General features: G+C 42.6%; 1 protein-coding gene across 1 annotated transcript in view; it reads right to left on the bottom strand.

Annotated features, from left to right (window-relative positions):
* The window catches only part of ARHGAP20 (Rho GTPase activating protein 20), a 62,463-nt gene that overhangs the window by 27,921 nt on the left and 13,202 nt on the right, over positions 1 to 21,340 (bottom strand). The window contains exon 3 of the mRNA XM_075049966.1: positions 4,324 to 4,494. Within this exon, the coding sequence (XP_074906067.1) occupies positions 4,324 to 4,494 (171 nt within the window). The remainder of the gene's footprint in view (positions 1 to 4,323; positions 4,495 to 21,340) is intronic.

Here is a 21,340-nt window from a genome sequence, read left to right as displayed (position 1 = left end):
ATGGTGATTAGTGCTCTATAAATAAATATGCCAGGTAAGGAGTTTCTTAGAGCTTTGACACACATGGACTACCTTCTCTGAGATAGTCTCATTTACTAGGTATTTGATTTAGGACAGACTGAACTAATACAGTCTGAAACATGAAAGTACTTGAACCTTGTGGCTTTAAAGAGGGTATAGATGAACATGAAGTACCCTGACTCATCTGAGGTTTCCAGTTGACATTGTGCTAACAGGTGTAATGGGGTAGTGCACCACTAATAACCCAGCAGTGTTTACAGTGGTGGGCCAGAAAGGACCATCAGTGCATATCACACCTGGCAAAAAGGTGCACTTCAATTAGATTGCCATAAAATACTGTAAAATACCATCTCAAGTTCATGTATTTTTTAAACTAAAAGCTAAACACTATGGTCAGCTAAACTAAGCTGACCATGGTGTTTACTGGTCAGCTGTGCATTTCACCTCTCTATCACATTTTGCTACCCCATCAAAAGTAGAGGAGAACATTTCAACATGCTCATCAACAAATCAGTTTGTGATGCAACAAGTAAGATCTGTCAAGAATACAGAAATAACTGTAACTGACTGACCACAGAATGAACTGTGAAAATGCAGATTGACAAAAAAATACAGCTGTGAATTCTAATGCAGATGTTAATAAATGGATGCCTGGTCTGACTCCACTGAATCAATCTGTTGACCTTCCCTTTCTCCTCAATTTCTCTTTCCCATTACCCAGTACAGTGAACTCTCTACATGCTGTTTCACTTTTTTAACATTTGCAGTTCATAAAGCCAGACCCCTACAGTGCCAGTAGCGGGTGTCAGCAGGGTGTTGGCAGAAGCACAAAGATGTTCTCCAATCATGCTTGATGTATATTCTTATCCCGTTTGCCATGCCTAGTCACAGCTCTCAGCTATTATCAGTATTCAAGTGGCCTGGTTTCCAGACGAACTGAAACAGTAGCCTCCATTAACATCTAAAGAGCCTGAAGTACAATTTTATCTCTACCTGCCATGTCCTTTATGCAGTTCATGGGTTCTCAGCATTTGTGAAATGTGGGTCTTCCATTTAAGTGCCAAAGCATTAGCTCTAGAAATGAATGTATCATCACTGACTAACGAAGCAGCATGACTGAACATTTGAAAAACGGGAAGAGTAACAATCTAACGAAGATTTTTTTTTTTTTTTTTTAAGGAAGTAAGTTTCCTTGCAAGTGTTACACTGTAAATATCAGGCAGATCCAGAGTCCACTGAAATCAACAGAAAAATCATGAACATCAAAGGTGTAGGTATTGACACACCCCAAACTGTGCCACCTCTGCAGACTAAACTCAGTTCCTTTTGCTTTCTGTAAGTGGCAATTGGATACCTTGCGGCCGTTAACAGATGGAAGATTAACTTCTCACTAGATTTGCTAATCTCCTTAATAGGACCCTCTGACAAAAGCATTAATGGATCTACTGTGAGATTGCTACTGTAATTCCATGTCTGCACTCAACCATTAATTTCTATGTCCAGCCACCTTGGGAAAATAACCTTAAAATGCATGTATGTATTACAAAGGAGAAAGAGGAAGACATTTCTCTGTGCCTCCCACACAAAAACTTATGTGAGAAGCCTTGATCATTGAACTGACAGATCCTTGAAATATTTCCTCTGCTAAATAAAACCACACACTCTCTGGAAGAAATCTAATCAATATATAGAAAACAGTGTAACATTTTACATACTTAACATTGGTTTAGTGAGAAAAACTCTTTCAATTAATTAATGTATGACTTAATCCTCACATGAAGGCAGTAAAGGACAGGGCAGCAGAGAGAACAGCACAGTATGTGAGTATTTTTCTTATTTTTTTAGAAGCTGGGCTAATGCATGATTTGAAAAGATAAGAGTCTACATTTCAAAAATTATTAGAAAGTAGCAGAAAACAAACCCACAGGCACCTTGTCCAAAGTCATACACGGACTGGTTGTGGAGAGGACTTACCCCCCCCAAATTTCCATGGGGGCAATGCCAATTCGTTGCCTTTAAGCATGAGCTCAGTGCTGTACAGGAGTTTACTCAACAAGTTCAGAGGCCACAAGATACTTGTTGCCCTCTTTAGGAAAAATTCGTACCCTTTTGCTGATCATACAAAGTCTAATTATACATGAGCATCCTTTGTACCATGACTGGCTACCCACAGCTGAGCTGACACCAGTACAGCACTAAGCTGTACCTAAGATATCTTAGGTGTTCACATGCCCCAAGCTGAAAAACTACTTAACACAAAAGAGTATTACAAATTTTTAGTATCTTCGCAAGGAATAATTCTAAAGTTAAATCAGATTCAACTGTATCATTAATTCTGTCCTGGTGACCTGCTGCCTTGACTGTGCATCAGCTATTAAGAAGTCAGTAACAGTCAATGGTCACAGCCACATAGCAATACACACCACTCAGGTTTTCCCTCTAGGAATCAGAGATGGTATTTTAGCATGAGATAGCTTTAAAAATGCTGATTTTTAAGTAGTATTCATTAGTGACAGCTCTGATGCTTTAATTGCTGACAGGGAAGCTGTAGAGAGAACATCCAATTAGTTCTTTAAAATAAATGAAGTAGTATCACTCAAAATACTGTTTTTACCATTTCTAGCATAGACTTGCCCCTCTCCATTTTTTTCACATGCAGAAGCACAATTTGTTCTCTTCCACCTTCTTCAAACATTGCAGACTCTTCACCACATTAAATCAAATGCTGTAAGAGATGTTATTACTCCCTGGGGACCAGATTTTGGAGTGGTTACACTGAGTAGTGCTTTCCTATGCAAATAGTCCCATTGGGACCCAGCCAAACCTGCAGTAATATGCAGCTCAGTCTGGGATTGTAACATTGCTTCTGCTCAGCATGCTGAGCAGGGAAGGAGGGATTCATCTCTCCTGAATTTAGTCTTCTACATTGTAGGAGATAAGCTAGTGGACTATGCCCACTGAATAGCCAGTGGACAGAGTGAGAGACCCCCAAGAGCATGACTCCCCTCAGCCACCGTCGACACTCTTCCAGGGCCAGGAGAGTTCGCTGCAGGAAGGTGCTGGTTTTCCCTCAGTGACTATAAGAGGACCCTAGATGACTAGGTAAGTTGCAAATATTTAACATTTTAAAGCTTAAAGTAGGTGAGGTGGCCAACCTAAACATGACACAAACATAAATAAATACATTAACAATGCTATTACTGCTACTGCTGGTAGAATAGCAGGATTTCCCCTAAATATCCTGATGTTCACCAACCACTCGTAGTGGAATATGTTTTGGGTAAAATGTCCTCTGTGTTGTCACACCACATCAAATGAGAGAGTTCAGCTGGGGGGGTTATGTTTACCATGTGTGATTCAAACGGACACAGCTCAGATTTCTACAGAAAACACAGATTTATGCTGGCTTTTCCCAGAAGCATCTGAAACAACTGCTTAAGTGAAAAGACACATTGCAAAAGCCCAGGATTCACATCGAGATTACCCACCCTGTGAAACCACAAACACAGTGCCTAACAGAGAATGAAGCTGCATTAGGATTTTTTCCTATTATTTCCCCATAACCCAAAACAACAAGTGAAAGCAACCTCTAAAATTGCCTTAAACCACAAATGCTGCATGAAGCTGGCATGCTAGACATAGCTTGTAAATCTGATTTAATTGTGAATGGTAGAGTGAATAATCAGATCTCAGCAGCAAGCCTGATTACACATGAACACTACCCAGACTGCTCAGCATCACCTCCCTTCCCCTTCCCCTTCCTCACGCTTCTCCTGGCACAGCACAACCTACAGAGATGGACACTGCAATGCCACCTGCAATCTCTATTTTTATACAGCTCCTCATTGCTGTTGTGTATCAAAGCAGCTTCCAGGTAAGTGTTAAGACCTCTAACCCCTCTGCGACACAGCCACCGGTGTTACGCACACCCCATAGGACTGAAGATGACCTGTCTAAAACACAACAGTCAGTTGAAAGCAGCGCAACAGATGCAGTCGAGCACCGATGAGGCTTTTCTATGACACTGCGCTCCCCAAGCAGGGAAGATGATACAACACAAGCAATATATTCAAGAACATCTGATGCTTCTTTAAAATGTTGCGTCCTGGAATTCCGCTATGGCTATGGGGTTTCCAAAGGTGCCTGGAGAGGTCAGGCACCTAACATCCATTGACCAAATAAAAAGCTTCCTTATGATTTAGGGAAGATTTACTACTCAAAAAGCATTATGGAAATCCATGCTATGCTCCACTGAGAAAAAGGGCTGCTCTGTAGGAGCAGTGCCTGAGGTGCCATACTCACTTGGACTTGGCAACAACCAGAAGGTCTGTGAAGAGGAAAAGGTGTCGCTCCTGGGTTTGCAGACCTGTCTTCAGCTGCACGTGGCCGTCCAGGATGAACGTTCGGTTGTGGCACATGAAAGACTGCACAAGGGGACATGCCTCTGGGCTGATGGGGGAGAAGCAGCCTTCCCTGCAAAAGGAAATAAAGGGATTAAAGGCAAGCAAATCAGCCGATTGCCTGTGAGTGAGAACCAGGCAGTGACTTCCCGTACCTGCTGCCAAAAGGTAATTTATTTGACCACATTTCAGTGAAAGGTGAGAGGGACAATGAAGATAATTCAGCAGTCTGATTCTGACACAAAATCTGTTAGGGACTGTCCTTGCTGAGTCTTTTACAGCCCAAGCACAGGGCTAGCATTTAACAAATTACAATAATTTAAATATAACCCTCTCCATTTTGTTTATTTGTATTTGTTTCCCTTTGTATTGAAGTCTTAGAGAAAATACTGCACTTTCTGTAGGCTCTCCATAAAGAGAGAGGAGACATATGCATGATGAATGGATAACTGCACACCCACCTTGGTCAGAAGAGGACTCATATTCAGGGTTAAAAGCAATTTATAGAAATTATTCAGAACCAAGGACAAACATAAGGTGCAACTGAACCTTGCTAGAGAGAGACCATGTACTAGATGCAACATAGGAAGAGGCTGCTCAGCCTCTCTCTCTCCCAGCACATGACCCACAAGCATTGAAGTAAGCTCCTCTTGCAGGGTTTGGTTGTGTGACTGGACCACAGCTATGCTCTTCTGTGGCTGAGGTATGTAGGGGCTGCTGGATAATACAAACCCAGGTCTACAGGGGAAAGATCAGGCTCCCTCCTGGAAGACACTGATCTTTTCTAAGGAGGTATCGGGTAGGTTGCAGTCCAAGGTTACTGATGGTGGAGACATGACTCCCTCAACCCCTCCTGATCTAACTGTTCTACATAAAGTAGTTCAATAGTTACTGAGGCAGAAACTAGAGTTTCTCTAACACGATGGTCAGCTAACTCACCCAGACAGGATATCCCTAGTTTCTGAACCCTGCCCTAACAAATGTCTATTTATATGGAGCCGAACTGAATGAATGCGAGGGTCTGAGGGGAGGACACTTCTCCTCTAGGGCTCTCTAGATGTTGGTTGCAAGTCAGGCTCTCCCTTGGAAAGCCAGAGACATGGCTTCAAATTCTCCCAGGCAGGTAAGAGAACTGAACCTGGGTCTCCTACACCCATGTGTACCTTAAAAAATTTCTGGATTAAAGCCAGGACCCGTCAGTATCTTTGCTCATGATTTTTAAATGCAACTTTTCAATTATTTGCTTTCCCTAGAGGTGCCTCCAAATGAACCATTTCCCTTTGGTTGAATGAATCGGTTCAACTTTTATTCAAATGTATTTACTTATTTTTTCATGTTAAAAAAAGAAAAGCTAACACTTGGCAGGATCAGCTTGGCAAGGAAAGGCTGAAGTGACCAGCTTTGCAATTATAGTTTATTCCTGGTACCACTGGAGTGGATGACAAACACGTAGCGACTTTGCTGGGAGAAGAAATGGACCTTATACAGTGGAAGTCACAAAACAAATGGGAGAGATATGAAAGAAAACATGAGTGGGCAGAGAAAACTTTCCAAGAAGGTCATAAACCTTCTTGTACCTCTCTTAGAGTCCAGATGATTCCCGACACTTCTCTCCTTGATGCCTGTGGCTAGATTACTCAGGAAATTATTTAGGAAATCCTGACAGCTGGGAGAGAAAGGTTAAGCTCTGAGATTGGCCTACATTAGCAGGACACACTTTCACTGATCTGTAAGGAGCTGGTGAGGATCTCTACCTGCTGGGGAGAGCCTTGTTTGGCCTTAGATTCTCCTTTCTGGCTGGGAGCCTGAGTTTTTGAAAGAATTCCTCAACTTAATTTGTCTTAAACTGTGTCTTAATCTTGTCTTTCATTACCTACCTCTTTAGAGAAGAGAGAAAGAAGGGGAATGACTTTCAGAATTAATAATGCAAACCTATGTTATTTGATCATTCCTAAGCAGAAAGGGTGTCCAGGAGTGTGGAGGTTAAAGCAGGGAGAGGAGTTTTGGTCCAATACAACAGTGATACGTGCTGTGTGGCCAGCAACAGAAGTCAGGGGAACAGCAAGCATCTCTCCTACCCTGCCACTTCTGTGGGACTGGGAATTCACCAATTCACCAGTTCATCAGTGACTGACAGGTTACTGGGACTTAATTTCACAAACTATGCAGCAGCACTTGGCACAGAAACTTAAGCAGAAATCAGGAATGACAATGAGTCCACCTGCATGAAAGCCATGCATGGCCTTTACCTCAAAGGTTAAGTCAGGGAAATACTTATATTTGAACACAGTAACAACAACAGTAAGAAAAAACCCTTTCATGTTACACTGCTGTACCCAAATCAGCAGAAACATTCATAAAATCATGAACTTAAGATTTCCTATCATAAATTCAAACGTCCCTACTGACATTCCTGTAGGGTCAGGCTCTTATGTCTCCATACAGACCACTCTATTTGATTATTCCTGTTTGTACGTTTTCTACATCCTCATTTGTAAGCCCAGGAACCTCCCAAATTAAACTAAACAAAATCTTTGTCACGTAGGTAAGCAAATGAAGGTGTAGTAGGTTTATTAATGCCAGCAGGGTCAAGCAAATTGAACTTGGTTTTAGAACAAGAAAATGCAACAACATAAATTAGTTATTTTAATGAAATCTGCCTTTTGACCAAGCATATCATCTCAACTTTAATAAGCACTCTCACATACTTTAATAGAGTTTACCTGATAAGCTTTGTAAAATAAAAAAAGTGAAAGCCTTATTGAAAAAAAGTGAAAACATTTACTTCCTTTGAAACAAAGCAGAAAAAATCAAAGCCATTAATTCATCTAGAACCTTCTAAAGCCCCAGGACAAAGGAACATGGAGGAAATTCACCAGCAGTGACAAAAATGTCTTTTGGAAAGCATGCTTTTGATCCTCTCAATTAATGTTGCATTGTTACAAGACATGAATGAAACCCAAGTTTTGTTACATTGAAGAAAATGCAGATCAGCAATACCCTGAGGCATAGGGATTTATATAAGAGAGGTATTTTTGGAGTTCAGCTTTTAATGGCTCGATGATTTTTCTGGCCAGTAAATGGGTCTAATTTTGAAAAAGTGCTAAGCACTCAAATACCGATTCTTTGAAAATTCCTTTTAATAGAATTATGCAAAACTCAGTACTTAAGTCAATGTGATTTCTGATATAATTTAAAAAGTAGAAGTCAGTGATGTAGGGCCTTCTCTGTGTTCCCATAAAATTAATTCTATGATTAACACATGTAAAAAAAACCCATAAAGTAATACCTTTCCAGTTTGGCAGAAAAAATAGCCATCATCCAGGTTTGTTAAGAAGGAACTGTGAACCGATTCCCAAAAGATAGGGATATGCTGCAGAGGCAGCAATCAGCCGTATTTCACTTCGTGCAGAAGCAAGGCTGATACTGATGTTTAGATGGTATTGCCATTGTAACGCTTTAGTCTCAAGTGGACATTTCTTCCTAAAAGTACTATTTTGGGGGTCTGAAATTCCTATGCGTGGTTTTAACCAAGGTGTAAATTCTGTAATTTGAAGATATCAACAGATATATTCTTGAGTTATTCAGGAAAAGACTAAAATCACTGTACTGGCTGAAATTAGTAGAAAGATAATTGAAGATTTTTCCCCTGGCATTTCCAGAACCTCAATTTTTACACCTATTATTTTTCAAATTAATCAAAATAGGCATTTTGTGCCTATTCAAAAGACACAATGATTTAAAATAACTCTTCAAATTTGTAGGTGTAATATATGAAATCAAAATCCAAAGTAGTCAGCCAAACACTGAAAAATACATCCCCGTTGCATTTAGTGTGAAAGCAAACACATCAGTGCTCACTTCGTCAATCCTGCATTTACCAGAAACAACAAAAGCACAAAAAATACTTCTTCTTCCCCCTGCAGAGCTTCCTTGGGGTTTCTCAGTGAAACTGATACCTGAATGGCATGGCCCCCAAAATGTTTATTCTTGGTGTAATGGAGATGTCAGGTTTATTCTCTATTTGTAGTGAAAACAATGAAAGAAATTATACTTTCCAAAGGAGAGTTTAGCAGCCCGTGTTACGTGGTGGCTAAATCCATGATCCAAATGTCATTTATGCCAATGGGAAGCTTTCCCTTGATTTCAGTTGGTGATGACTTCAGCCTATCTATGATTTAGATTAAGCTATAAAGTACCTCAGGAGAACAATCTGTTCCAAGGTACCTAAGCTGGAATGAGCTATTGCAGGTATCTCAGCTAAATGACATCCCTGTCACAGACTGCTCATGCTCCATTCTAAACCTCACTCCATTGTTTTGTTTACTGTTCCCTGCCAGAAATTCTCTCCGCTGGTGGTATCTCAGCAGCCACAGAAGTTGATTTTCTCTTATGATGCAGCACCAATGCTCTCTGCATGACTGATACCTATTGTAATAAAATATCACTTTGCTCTTTAACCTCTGAAGTCCTTCACAAGAAGTAGGTAAGAAATGCACCTTTTCATTAGCAGAGCAGTAAAATGGCAGCTATTCAAAAGGCTGAAATCTGAGTCAGCCTAGCCATGTGAGAGGCTGCGCTTGGTCTGTCAAACATACATACATAATAGCTTTCCAAATTCCTCTCACAGTGAACAACTTAGCCTATACTCATTTCATGCACAGGTACCATAAGCAAAAATACCGCATACTTGTGCCAGTGCTGAAGCCCAGGTAAGGACCAGAAGCTCTTACCAGTTTTGTGCCTACACGTGTAGAACTTGCAGCTTGCGGCATAAACCTAACCTTGTTTTGGCTACAGGCTAGAGAGGCCACCAAGCAGAGCACCTCCCAACCCTCCTCATAGTGTTCAGACACAACAGACTTATTTTGTATATCTCAAAGGCCAGTTTTGGATGGCTCTAAGGAACCAGCAATTTATCTTTTAGGAAAAATAAAGCCAATGAATTTTCAACTTCAGTGTCTTTCAGTAAAGCATTTACTTTACCATCACTGAGTCACAGCATTGGGCTAGAGCAACCCACTGAGAGAAGCAGAAGCTATTCACATCCTTTCAAGACTAGCGAAAACAGCAGCTATCTGCACAGTAAGAAATGTCTACAGCCCAGCCCACGTTACAGATTTTTGCCAAAAGGGATTTATCAGTCAGGGATGACATGTGATTTGTGACCAGCAGAGATACCCCCAAAAGCAAGCCTGATCTAGAAGTCAAGTTCCTTCATTTTCTTAATAGAGCTTATATTGGAAATCAGGTAACAATATTTGCAGGTTTTTTTTCTGTGCCTCCTACTCAGACCCTTAAGCTCCTAAAAATTCCTATGAGAAGGAACTTCAATAGCAGCTTAATAGATGCTTGCTTCATATTTTTGCTAATGAGGCAGGCCCTGCTAACTGGAGCTTGGAAGCCAAGATGGTTTAGTGCTGGAAATCCTTTAACACATATGACATATTACCCATATCGTGTGGCTAAAGGATATTTTGCATTCAAGATAATTAACTTAATAAGGTATTGAGAACAATTTTTTAACCAACCAAAAAAGAGCTCCAATTTGGTGTGCAAGGGCTCCTTGTCTCCCCTGAGATAAGGTGGAAAAAACCACCCCAAACCTGTAACACAGCAGTCAGTACTGATCTGCCTTGCAGGGCTGCTTGTAGTGCACTCAAGTGCAATATTAACATTTCAGGACTTCCAACACTTATCTAGTCTCATCATAAATGATAGTTTGGACATGACTTGTACGGTATCCTAGCCAACTTGACAAAATCAAGATAAAAGATCTTGATGTTCTATATGCAAAAAGTGAAGAGTGAAAAACGAAGTGAAAGAAGAGCTTTTCTCTTACACTGAAACCAAATGCCCATGCTTGGGACTGAACACAAGACAATGGGGATGGCACTGTTCCTGCTTCTGATGAATTTAGCCTCTATCATGCTGACAGCTCATTAAAGCACATGGCTTGAAGAGTCACTCCCCATGCTAGAAAGGCTGGGGAGAGCAAGGAGGCTACAACTGCTTTAAACACAGCAGATCTACTTCCGAAATTTATCATCAAGGGACTTTGTCTTTGAAGAACGGTTGTGGAATAAGCAAAGCACAGTGTAGGTACTTGATCATTTGCTCAAGCCCACTGTAGATGGAAAGGGGCAGAAACTGGGAGATACCACATGGTTCTGCACATTAATGCTATCTACCTGGAGATGTCCTTGTGACATGGCTTCTGGCTCAGCGCAAACTCACAAACCCCTTATAGACGGAGTAAGGAGATGAAAACGGGGATGCCAACAGCCATGCCCAGTTCCCATGACTTGCTTGGCCCAGTCTGCACCGTCCCCACTACCTGTTTGGCACGGCCATGCAAAGACCTGCTGGCTTCAGGGCCAAGCATTCACAGCTCCTTTCACCACAAACAAGGCTCCACACAGACAAGGCTCACCCACACAGAGCGATCTGCAGCTCAGGGCCCTGTTTAGACAGGCAGATATACATATTAAAAAAAAATCCTCCGCATTTTTAAAGGTGTTAACTACTCCTTACTGTCACTGCCTTCCAGCCACGACCAGTGCCCTCAGAGAGTCACTCAGGTGCTCAGGATCTTCCCACTTCAACTCCTCGTGATTCGGAATATGCATTTCATCTAAGTTTATACAGCACTTTATTCTAATAAATAATAATTATACCTGGAGGGTGAAAGTAAGCACAAAAAGTATCATCCTGGAGTGTAGGAGAGTTTTCCAGGAAGGTGGTAGGTAAGATATGGGCCAACACAAAGTTCGTATGCTGTTGTAATCTTACACTGACTATTTATAGAAGGGACGTGGATAGACAAGCATAAAACTCTCTTAATCACATGGGCTGCCAACCCATTTCTGAAAATCTGCTGTCTACTTGATCCCTGCTATGCTAAGGGAGCTGCTTTCTTAGGATGCTGGGCATGTTTGCTTGCTGTTATCTATGGTAAATCTTATACAGTTAAAGCAGCACTTTGTGAAAACAGTGCAGCATTCCAGAAATAGCAAGTCTATTTTCTGCAGCACTCTGTTAAAGTCCCATAGGCCATTACCATCACGTACAGTAGCTTTTGTACAATGAAACAAGTGAGATCTGCTAGGTTTTTCAAAGAGCATTAGTACTAAGTATTAAAATGCCTGCTCCTACTTTATAAGTGTGCTTTGCTGGTTGCAACTTCTTTTTTATGAGTAATGTATTTCAACAAACCCAAGGCAGTCACCTCTCACCCCTGCATTTTCCCTTATGGACTGCGCCTGTGGATCTCACAGAAAGCCTCTGCCCTGGGCTCACGTCGGCCCCAGCTCACAGCCTCTAGCACAGGGCTGCTACCCTCACTCTCCCCGTGCAAGCACCTGGACCTCAGCAAGCTGCAGCAGAAAACACTGCACCCAAGATAAAGCAGTGAGTCCCAATAGGGTCACAGAGCCTTCGGATCAAAACGCACTGCAAACCCCTCTCTAGCACAGGCAGGGCAAGCACAAGCCACAAGCCTGCACAGCAGAAAGAAGATGAATATTAATAGAGACTGGGAGCAAGTTTCACTCAGATAAACAGGTAAATTTACATTTTAGGGCAGAAATCAGGGCTACCACTTATATTTAGGAAACCAGGTACCATTCCCCTGCTTCTAAAACTCTGTACACATTTTAATTCAAAATACATTATGCAAATATTCCAAATTAAATTATTCCAGGATTCTAAAAATTGTTTTATAAGTATCTGAAATAATCTTCGCATGATGTCAAAATCTTACTAAAAATAATAAAAATTACAATGATGAATAACATGATTTACACTAAATGTTCCAGGTGTCGAGGCACATAAGTGTATTATTTTTCTGTAGTCTTCCAAAAATCAGTAAACGATTAAGATTTGCAGTAAAATATCACATAGCTGTAGGGTAAAATGCATCATTAAAAAAAAATCCTCACACATTTCAGGATGGAAGCTTGGCAGCTTAACTGAAAACAAGCTGCACTTAAGTAATTTCTACATAGCCAAAAGGACAATATTCTCTGCAGAGCAAATATGTACTACAGCGTGGTGGCTGGAGACAGGAAACACGCTTGTGGTTTGGTTTGCTTCCAAGGTTTTTGTTTTATTTTAACAAACAGCTGCAAGGTGTTTACTCTGAAAATTTAGCACAAGGGCAAAATTCTCTATTGGTATAAATTAGCACCACACATTTTGGTCATATTTTGCCTATTTCCACCAGAAAAGAATTTAGTGCAAGTTATTTAAATCCTACTGAAAAGCTCTTGCAGTGTGGGTGTCCTCCAGTCCTGCTGTACAGCTCTGCTAGCAATCAGCAAGTTCAAGGGGTTTTGGTCCAAGTCCCCCCAAGCAGGGGGAGGACATATTCACATGTAGAAGTCAATAAAACCTTTTCTGGCCTTTGGAAGAATCGATCCTCTGTTCCCCACTGCAGTTCCCGCTCATTCTTACTGAGTGACATAGCAGCACCACCTTGAGTTACTCTCCCATTTCAGTTGCACCAGGGAAATGCCATTCCAGGCGTTGTCTACCCAAAGAAAGATTTCGTTGTTCAGATGAAAAAAAGTCAGGGAAAAAGTGACTTTGGGGGGGAAAAAAAAAGAAAGAAAAAAAATAAAGGAAAAAAGTAGGATGCACAGAGGGCAAAGAAAACGCCAGAACTTAACACCCCAGCACTGCAGTTCTGCACCATGGTTGTCTGCGCTTTTTGGAGCTTCTTGTGGCCTACAAAAAGTCTGGAGGCACAAGCTACCTTTGCTACTTCCACCCTGGCTCCTTCCTACCCATTCCAAGGAGGCATACAGGGGAGCACTCTGGGATCTTGGTTTCACCCATGACCCCCTAGGAGGATCCAACATTATTTTAGTAGCCTGAAGGGATAAGGTTTCTGTCCTACCTTAATTTTGGGGGGAAGCAGCAATCACAATTGGGACATTTAATCCCACTTAATGACAACTGGGATATTTAAAAGCTTAGCTCAACTCCGTTGATTCTGAGTTACCTCATGGACAAAACTAACCTCTCCTTCGAAAGGGGGTTTCAAATATCTTCTTGCAAACTGCATTACAAGAGTTCAGTGCAGGTCATGTAATAGCCAGGAATTCTGGGCTACCAAAAATAGTCAGCACATGCTGCAGACCTCTGCAGAAACAGGTCATTTCAAGCTGAGGCGCACATGAGGTAAAAAGATGGTGTGGGCATCTTTAATAACCCCTCCTGAGGTGAAAAGATTGGTGTGGGCATCTTTAGAAACCCCTTCCGGACCATCATGCATGGCAGTTAGTGAGCCTGCATGTATCTGCCTACTCTGTCATCTGCAGCTACATATTACACATGCTGTAGATGGGCACAAATAAGGCACGTGTGTGACCATGTCCTTTTAACAGGGAAACAGCATTTTCTAGGTGACAGCCTAGGTTTATTGTCTGTCAGTCACCTCACTCAATTATCGGGTAATACCAGGGGGGCTGCTCATGGTCTCTCAAAGTCTCATTGCTCAACAGTCATCCCCCCTTAGCCTCCGATTTTCCCATTCTTCAAGAAGTTATGCAGCTAGGCTCTTCCCCTCCTTGGCTCATGCCACCTGGGTAGAGTCTGCAGTTAGGCAAAAATGAGTTTTAAGAAAAACAAGGGCATTCAAAACAGTGCAAGACCTTAAATATGTGGCCAGGTAAAGCAAACCTGGAATCCACCAGCTGCTGTTCCCTGATTGCCCTTTTTCAGGAGAAAACTTGCCAATTATCAACAAAGTAATCACATACAAAGTGACCTATAAATAGCTGCAAGTACTGCCTTTAAAAGATAAGCCCCTTCACCACACTTTATCTTCCCGCAAGCTGCAGCTCTCATTGAAGCCACTGCTGCCCGGCCGTGCCTGTATCCCCACAACTGTGGGACACTGTGGGGTGAATTCCACAGAGCTCCACTGTAGATGTGAAGGGAGGATCTGCCCAGCCCTTGCATTGGCTTAAGTTTTTTAAGGACCACTTCCCTATGAAGGACGATCATATGGGTGTTGCATGGAAGACGGGATTGTCACTTCACTGCACCTGTCCCAGCTGTAACAGGAACAAATCTGGCTTTGGTTTGCCTCAAGGGCTTTAAACCATATTTTGATACTAGTACTACAGCACAGGAATTATCCTATTACAGTTAAGAGATTACTCGATATGCCTGCTGCTGCCAGCTAGTGCAAGTGTAATGACCTAGATTCCTTATGAACAGCCAGCAGACAAATTAGTTGCAGCCACATGCACCTGTTTGCTCTCCTATAACTAACTGCCTACATATTCAACAAGTTTTTCGCATAGCTACTCAGGCAGGTTAGTCAGAGGTTTCTATTCCACCAGTGATCTGAGCTGGGGAGAAAAGCTGTTAGAGGATTCCCCACATCCCTGCACTTGATGGTAATTACTTTACATAAGGGAGAAGCTGGCACGGGCCAGTTACCTGCAAAGAATGGCAGCCTGGAGGAGGGGGAAACACAATAGCCTTTCACATGATGACGTTTTTCTGCATGTTTAGTTGAGCCTTTGATATACCAGAAGAGCTTGCCCATGTCTGATTAGTGACCTCCTTGTAGAAATGCATGTCACACTTGACACACCACGCACTGGGAAACCTGTCCTGCTCTTGGGACAGCAAAACTGAGGGGAATGGGTGTGAGGTTGCTTAGTCTGAGGGGCTCAGAAACCAAATGTGTTTCCAGAGGAGCTCTGATAAAATGAGATGCCTTGCAAAATACTGGATATGGTTTTACTACCAGAACACGCAGAGGGAAGAGAGAGAAGGAAGGTGGATGAAAACACCTCAGCTCTGCTTATTCATTCAGGTGAAGGTCTTTACCATTCTCTTCTGCATTTTCTGAATAATCCTGCCATGAAGACCTAGGATGCACCTCGATGTACTTAGGTACCTAGTCCTGCTGAATGTAGTCAGTGTTTAGTGCACAGGCTCCCTATAGAGCACACAAGGATCCAAACCAGCACATTCATCTCAGTACTTAAACCAACTTTCAGCTAGGGGACAGGACAGGCTGAACATGGATGTGTCACTGGGTGATATGCAAAAATAATCCCGGGAACAGATGGAGGCCTCTCCCCTCCCAGGTAAGTGCTTTTACCATTCATCTACGGAGCCAAGCTCGCTCCTGTGAACATAAGGGGTTTGGTCCCAGGAACACTGCATGCCCTCTGCACAGTGGCCCAGCTTCAACTGCAGGAGAGAGAAGCAAAGTCTCCACTCACTCCAAATACCCTCTGCTTTAGTAGTTACATCACTCCTGGGAAGCCGAAGATGAACTGCCTAAGGAGGCAGAGAGCCGAACCTGGGTGATTAATTTCCCTTGAAAGCACACCCATTTCGAGGCCAGCAGTTCTGCAAAGAGCAGTGGTGGTCTGCGGAGACCTGCCTAAGGAACAGGCTAGAAACACCCACCATAGCTTCCACTAAGCTTGCTAGATGGCACAAACCTTGGTTGCAACACAGACTGTGGCCTATCCCTGCTAAAATACCCAACGAGCCAGACTCCATCCTATCTCATCCCTGATATTGCATGTTTGGACACCACTGCCCTAAACAATCATTAAAAAACACTCCAGAAAAGTGGACTCAGCCAGAGGTTTAAAAGTGAGCAACATTTGCAACTGGTTTTGTGAGGGCCTTACTCTTGCACAGGTAGGTTAAATAGGGTCTGCGGATTAGTGGATGGAGCTTCTCAGGACCCTCTCATGAAGCAATGTTTAGTTCTTTGACACAGACCTGTTCAGTGCTTCCAACAGTCATGCTGTGTTGGGATGTGCAAATAGGTGTTGGGGGAGCTCTCTGGTCAGGAAAGTGCCTAAAGAACAGAGGCACTTGAGAGGTCAGAAAGCCAGAGGTGATGTTTTTTAAGTCATGGTTTAAGATTCAGGTACTGAAATTATTCCCATGTCTTGCCCTTGAGGGTTATTATCCTTCATTGGATCTAGCCCCCAGTACTCAAACACTTAAGACACGGGAACAGAAGAAATCTAAAGACAGACTGTTACTCCCGTGATGTGATTAAAAACTCCTCACCACCAGTTTTGCGCACCATGAGGAAGCAACTGGACCAGGCAAAGCAATGCCATGTCAGCCAGGAGGAGAGTTCAACATGTATTTAATGCTGGCCCTTGCCAGAGGTGAGAGCACCACCGGCTGCACATCAGCCTGCACATCATTAGAGGCTTTCTGCTTGTTTACACAAGATAAATGACCACAACGCAGTCTGAGCGAGTTGGTCTGTGATTTCCTCAGGTATGCCGCTGCTCAAACTGCTTGGCCAGACTGTCATTTGGCAGAGATTTTATTGTCTAAAATCAGGGATACACAATGGCTGGACAACAGCTGCATTCTGCCAGACCTCAAGGCCTAATCCAAAAAGCCCCCAAAATGGGCTGCAGCCAAAAGCACATGTGGACAGTGAGACATCTGGACAAGCAGAGCCCTGCGCTCATCCCGATGAGCAGTGCCCCTCACTGTCTTCATCTTAAAACTGTCACAACTCTATCCAAAGGGGAATCGGCTTAAAGCGCTGGTGTTAAACTATTAGTCATTTATTGTAAAATTAATCCCTCATTTAAACTGCAATCCCTCCAAACCCCTGCTTCCAAGCCTTCCTTCTTGTTACCTCTTAGTTCTTTTCTTTTAATAAAAAAGGCAGCATATCTCTGAGAGCCGCAGTTCATTTCAATCTCCAGATGTACAAACATCGCTATAAGCCAGTTTGTATGTCATAAATGAAGAACTGATGGGTTTTATCAAAAACAAACATATGCACACATACACACACGCTCACACACAAAACAAAACAGAAAAAACACAGCAGGGGGACAGGAATGCCAATCTCTGAGTTAAAAGGCCATTTGAGGCCTCAGAAAGTTCACTTTGTTCCTTGTTAACAGTTAATAAAATTTTATCCCCAGCTATTACTACATAAAAATAACTTCTGTGTTCAAGCACATGGTTTAAGGAAACAATACTCCAGTGTCATAATTAGCTTAAATCAAGCATGAATTAGAAATACTATAAAAACAACAACTTGTACAATATCATCACAAGTTATTTTAATTATGTGCAATTCCATTAAAAAGGAAGAGCAATTTGATAAAGGTAGTGTTTTTTTTTAAAAAAAAAAATCACTATTTTTCTACAAATTCATGTATCCTTACCTTACAAGGGAAACATGACATACTGAAGGGTGAAATCTGGGCAGGTTCTCATACAGAGATTTCTGGCCATTCAGATTAAATATAAAATGTTAAAACATTAAAACTTTTCATGAAATGGAAAATCTCAGAAAAAATCCTGATCAGAAGTTTCAAGGCTGAATTAAATCTAAAAACTAAACCCAGAAGGAAAGAACTTTTCATTTGCTTTGTTGACTGAATCTTTAGAACAGGATTTACCCTCCATCTCGATGACTAGAAACTTGATTTCTAATGAAACTGTGCTTTTTATAACCACATGACTCCTGGAGCTGGAGTTTTTTGGAAAAAGCTATGAAATATCACAAGTCAAGATAAAATGAGCGGTGCCTGTACTTAGTCCCTCACATTGGGAAACTCTGTTTTGTGAGATTTTGCCCTTTTTCTTCTTTTCTTTCATAAAACGGCTCTTCTGTATTCTTGAGTATACTGGAGTCTCTCAAAGGACTGTAAGATGAGGAGCGGAGGACACTGGGCTGTCCCCGGGGTGCTGCCACTTTGATTTTCACCCGGGGGAACCACTCTCGCAATAGTGACAGCCCTTGTGCTTCCCAAAAAAACATGAGCCCTGCGGCTTCAGAAGGACTGCCTTGTAGGGCTCCCTTCCACGGCATGCCTTTTCCCAAGGGTGAATGAAGGCGTTTAAGAGCCCTCATCTCTTGTGACCACGCCATTTGGGTGGCCGAGAGCACAGGGGAAGGCTTTCGAGATGTTGTTTCAGTTGTGGACGTGCATGCCTACGGTTAGCTACCCGTCCCGCCACCACCCGAGTGGGCCTCTCACAAACCACGGGGCGGCGGGTGAGGGGCACACCAGGGAGCAACCCCCAGGCAGGGCCTTGGCTTGCCCGACAGCCACTTCTGCCTCAAACACTGTAAATCTTCTCCTACTGCCCACGGCACCAGTTTCAGAGGGACTCGTTACCCCATTATCCTCTCCCCTCACCTCCCTTTTGCAGCCTTCAAGGGAACCCCCTCCCACCCAAACTGCGACACCTGCATTTGAGATGGAAGGAGGCTGGGACAGTATCCGGCCATGCTACCTCCCGTCCTGGTTTTGAGCCCGTCTCTCCCCACGCCACCACCACGGGTGGTGTGTAACTGCTTTGAAGACAAAACCCCACACCTGTCATACGTGTGAGGCACACGCAGAAATGGGCACACACGCAATATGGCGGCCTTTGTCTCTCAAAGCCCCTCAGATTTAGCCACGAGGCGTCATCCGTCTCACACCATCCCAGGGCTGTGCCCTGCGGCGGGGTGGCCCTAGGCCATGCCCCACATCCCGCCAGCAATGGCACCATCGATCAGCCAGGCTGTGGCAGCCCCGGCCAAGGGTCCTGCTCCTCTGCCTGACAGGTTTTGCTGTGGTGTCCGATGGGGACAGGTGCCCCAGCAGCAGGGTGGCCTCAGCCGGGTGGGTGCCATCCCCACTGCACACTCAGACAAATGCTGTCATGGTGCCCGGGGGGCTGCATGAGAGCAACGCCTGCCTCCGCCATGGCGGCTGAGGGGACAGTGGCTGCTTGGGGCGTACAGGCCCATAAAGGCCTTGTCCTGTGACAGCCAGTAAATAAAATGGCTGTGGGTGTGACGGGGTGGCAGGCGCTGCCTCTCGATGCCCCCTGTACCGTTCCCAGGTGCTGAGCCGCATCAACCAAACATGCCTTATGTAGGTTATTTTGCTAGGCGAAATTATTTGCTACCATGGAAACAAGTGAAGAATGAGCAAAATCATTACCACTGAAATACCTATTTAACAAGTTAGTTACTTGCAATGAACTTTTATTCCCTTCCTCCCTGCAACTGGATTTGCCTGAAACATTAAATACTCATCTTCCCTGTGAAAAAGAGACAGTTAAGGCCTTCTGGCAATTTACATTTATTAGAAGACTCTATTTTTGTCTTCATCTAGTCACATAGCTTGGATCATCCACATGTCTTCTGACTAAAACCCTGAAAACACAATGTCCAAGGCTTTGGGAACACTCTGTATTTGACTAGCGCCAAGTGGAATGTATTACTAGATTACACATATGATCTTCGTTATCTGGGATATTTAGCATTTGGCATGGGACCCCTAGAAGATAACATGCCAGAATCACTTACTGTGTATTGGGAGAAGAAAGAGCAGCTTCTCCGTGAATGGCACAACACTGCTTCCACATACAGAAGGGGAAAAAACACCCTGGAAACTTGTAAAATCCTCAGTTCTTACCTTTAATGTCTTCAACCATAAAAGCGACATAATAAAACTGGGTGGGGGTGACTTTTTAGGTACTTCCTTTTCAGGTTCTTTAAAGATTTGTTCATAAAACCTTTTAAAAATTATGCTTAATTTTTTTTAAAACAGCCCCTGCTTCTAGTTCACACCAAAATAACATTATAAACACGCTTCATGCTGTAATAAAGAGTAGTTTCATTACTGATATTTTAACACCTTTAGCATGTAGATACATGTATGTATAAATGGTCATGCAGACTCAGAATTTGTGAAATTATATTAATAAGTTTCAGCATGTAAAAATATCACTTCCAAAGATCTAGTGAGGCGTGTATTAGGAAAGGGCAAGCTGTTAGTGACTGCTGCACAGAATTTGGCTGTCCCTGTGAAATACCCAAGATGTGAGCAGAAGTCCGCCAACGCAGAGCAGAAACATGGTAGCTTGGGCTTTGTCACATGTGAAAATTGTTTTGAGGGACAGCAGAACAAAGGCTGAAAATTTGGCTCGAAACAATTCTTTGTTATTCTATATCAATTACTTTGAGATGACGAGACCTGATGCTTAAATTCAGGCCTCAGACATCTCTGTTTCAAGCCCATAATTTGTGTTGCACTGAAGCATATCATTAAGTAAGTTGTGCAGTTTTCATTAAAGGACACCAAGAAAAAAGTAAGAGAAAAATTACAACCGTGGAACAGGTCCAGGGCCAAATATAACTAAGCCGAATCCTTTGCTGATTTCATACACATTAATGGAGTTAACAATCAAACTTATTTTTCCTGCATCTGAGTATCAGCCAAGAAAAATATCAAAAACTTACTTTTCCAATATATTTGTAAAATAACTTTGCTCAAAGTGCTTCCAAAGAGGACATCGGATGATGTGAAACAGTCCTTACATGCCTATTCATCACTATTTTGTGAAGAAAGAGAAACTGTACAGAAAAAAGGAAGAGAAGCAAGAAGAAGAGGCAATGAATAGCCTGCATATTTTTCTCTCTTGGAAGTAAGGGCCCAAATTCCACTATAATATCTGTATTATTTACCGTGTTTTCTGCTGCTTGCTGTTACAGTCAAGTGAGGCAGGGATTACAGCGTGGTTGCACATCTGTGCACGACTGTGCCATACAGCCATCCCAGAATTCTTCTGTAGGCCAAGTATCTTTTAACTCCTTTTATATGGCTGACATGGTAAGGCAAGATTTGCAAGGAAGGCTTAACTTTCATTAAACCAAATGATACAGCTGGAGAAAAAGAAGACAAGCTTTTAAGCACACAAGACTTTCAGATTTGCTTCTCTTTCAGGACTGAAGAAGAGGACAACAGCACAAACAAGCATCTGCTTTTTGCAGCTAGATCATCTTGCCTCACTTATATCCTCGTGCCATCACAGCTACAACACCACTACCGTTAAAAACCTTAATGCTCTGAATGCTAAATAGCCATGTCCAGACGTCACAATGGTTT

The sequence above is a fragment of the Buteo buteo genome, chromosome 18, assembly GCF_964188355.1.
Source record: "Buteo buteo chromosome 18, bButBut1.hap1.1, whole genome shotgun sequence".
In the NCBI taxonomy this organism is placed as follows: domain Eukaryota; kingdom Metazoa; phylum Chordata; class Aves; order Accipitriformes; family Accipitridae; genus Buteo; species Buteo buteo.
Note: the sequence above shows the minus strand (reverse complement) of the source record. Positions and strands in the feature narration are given on the sequence as shown.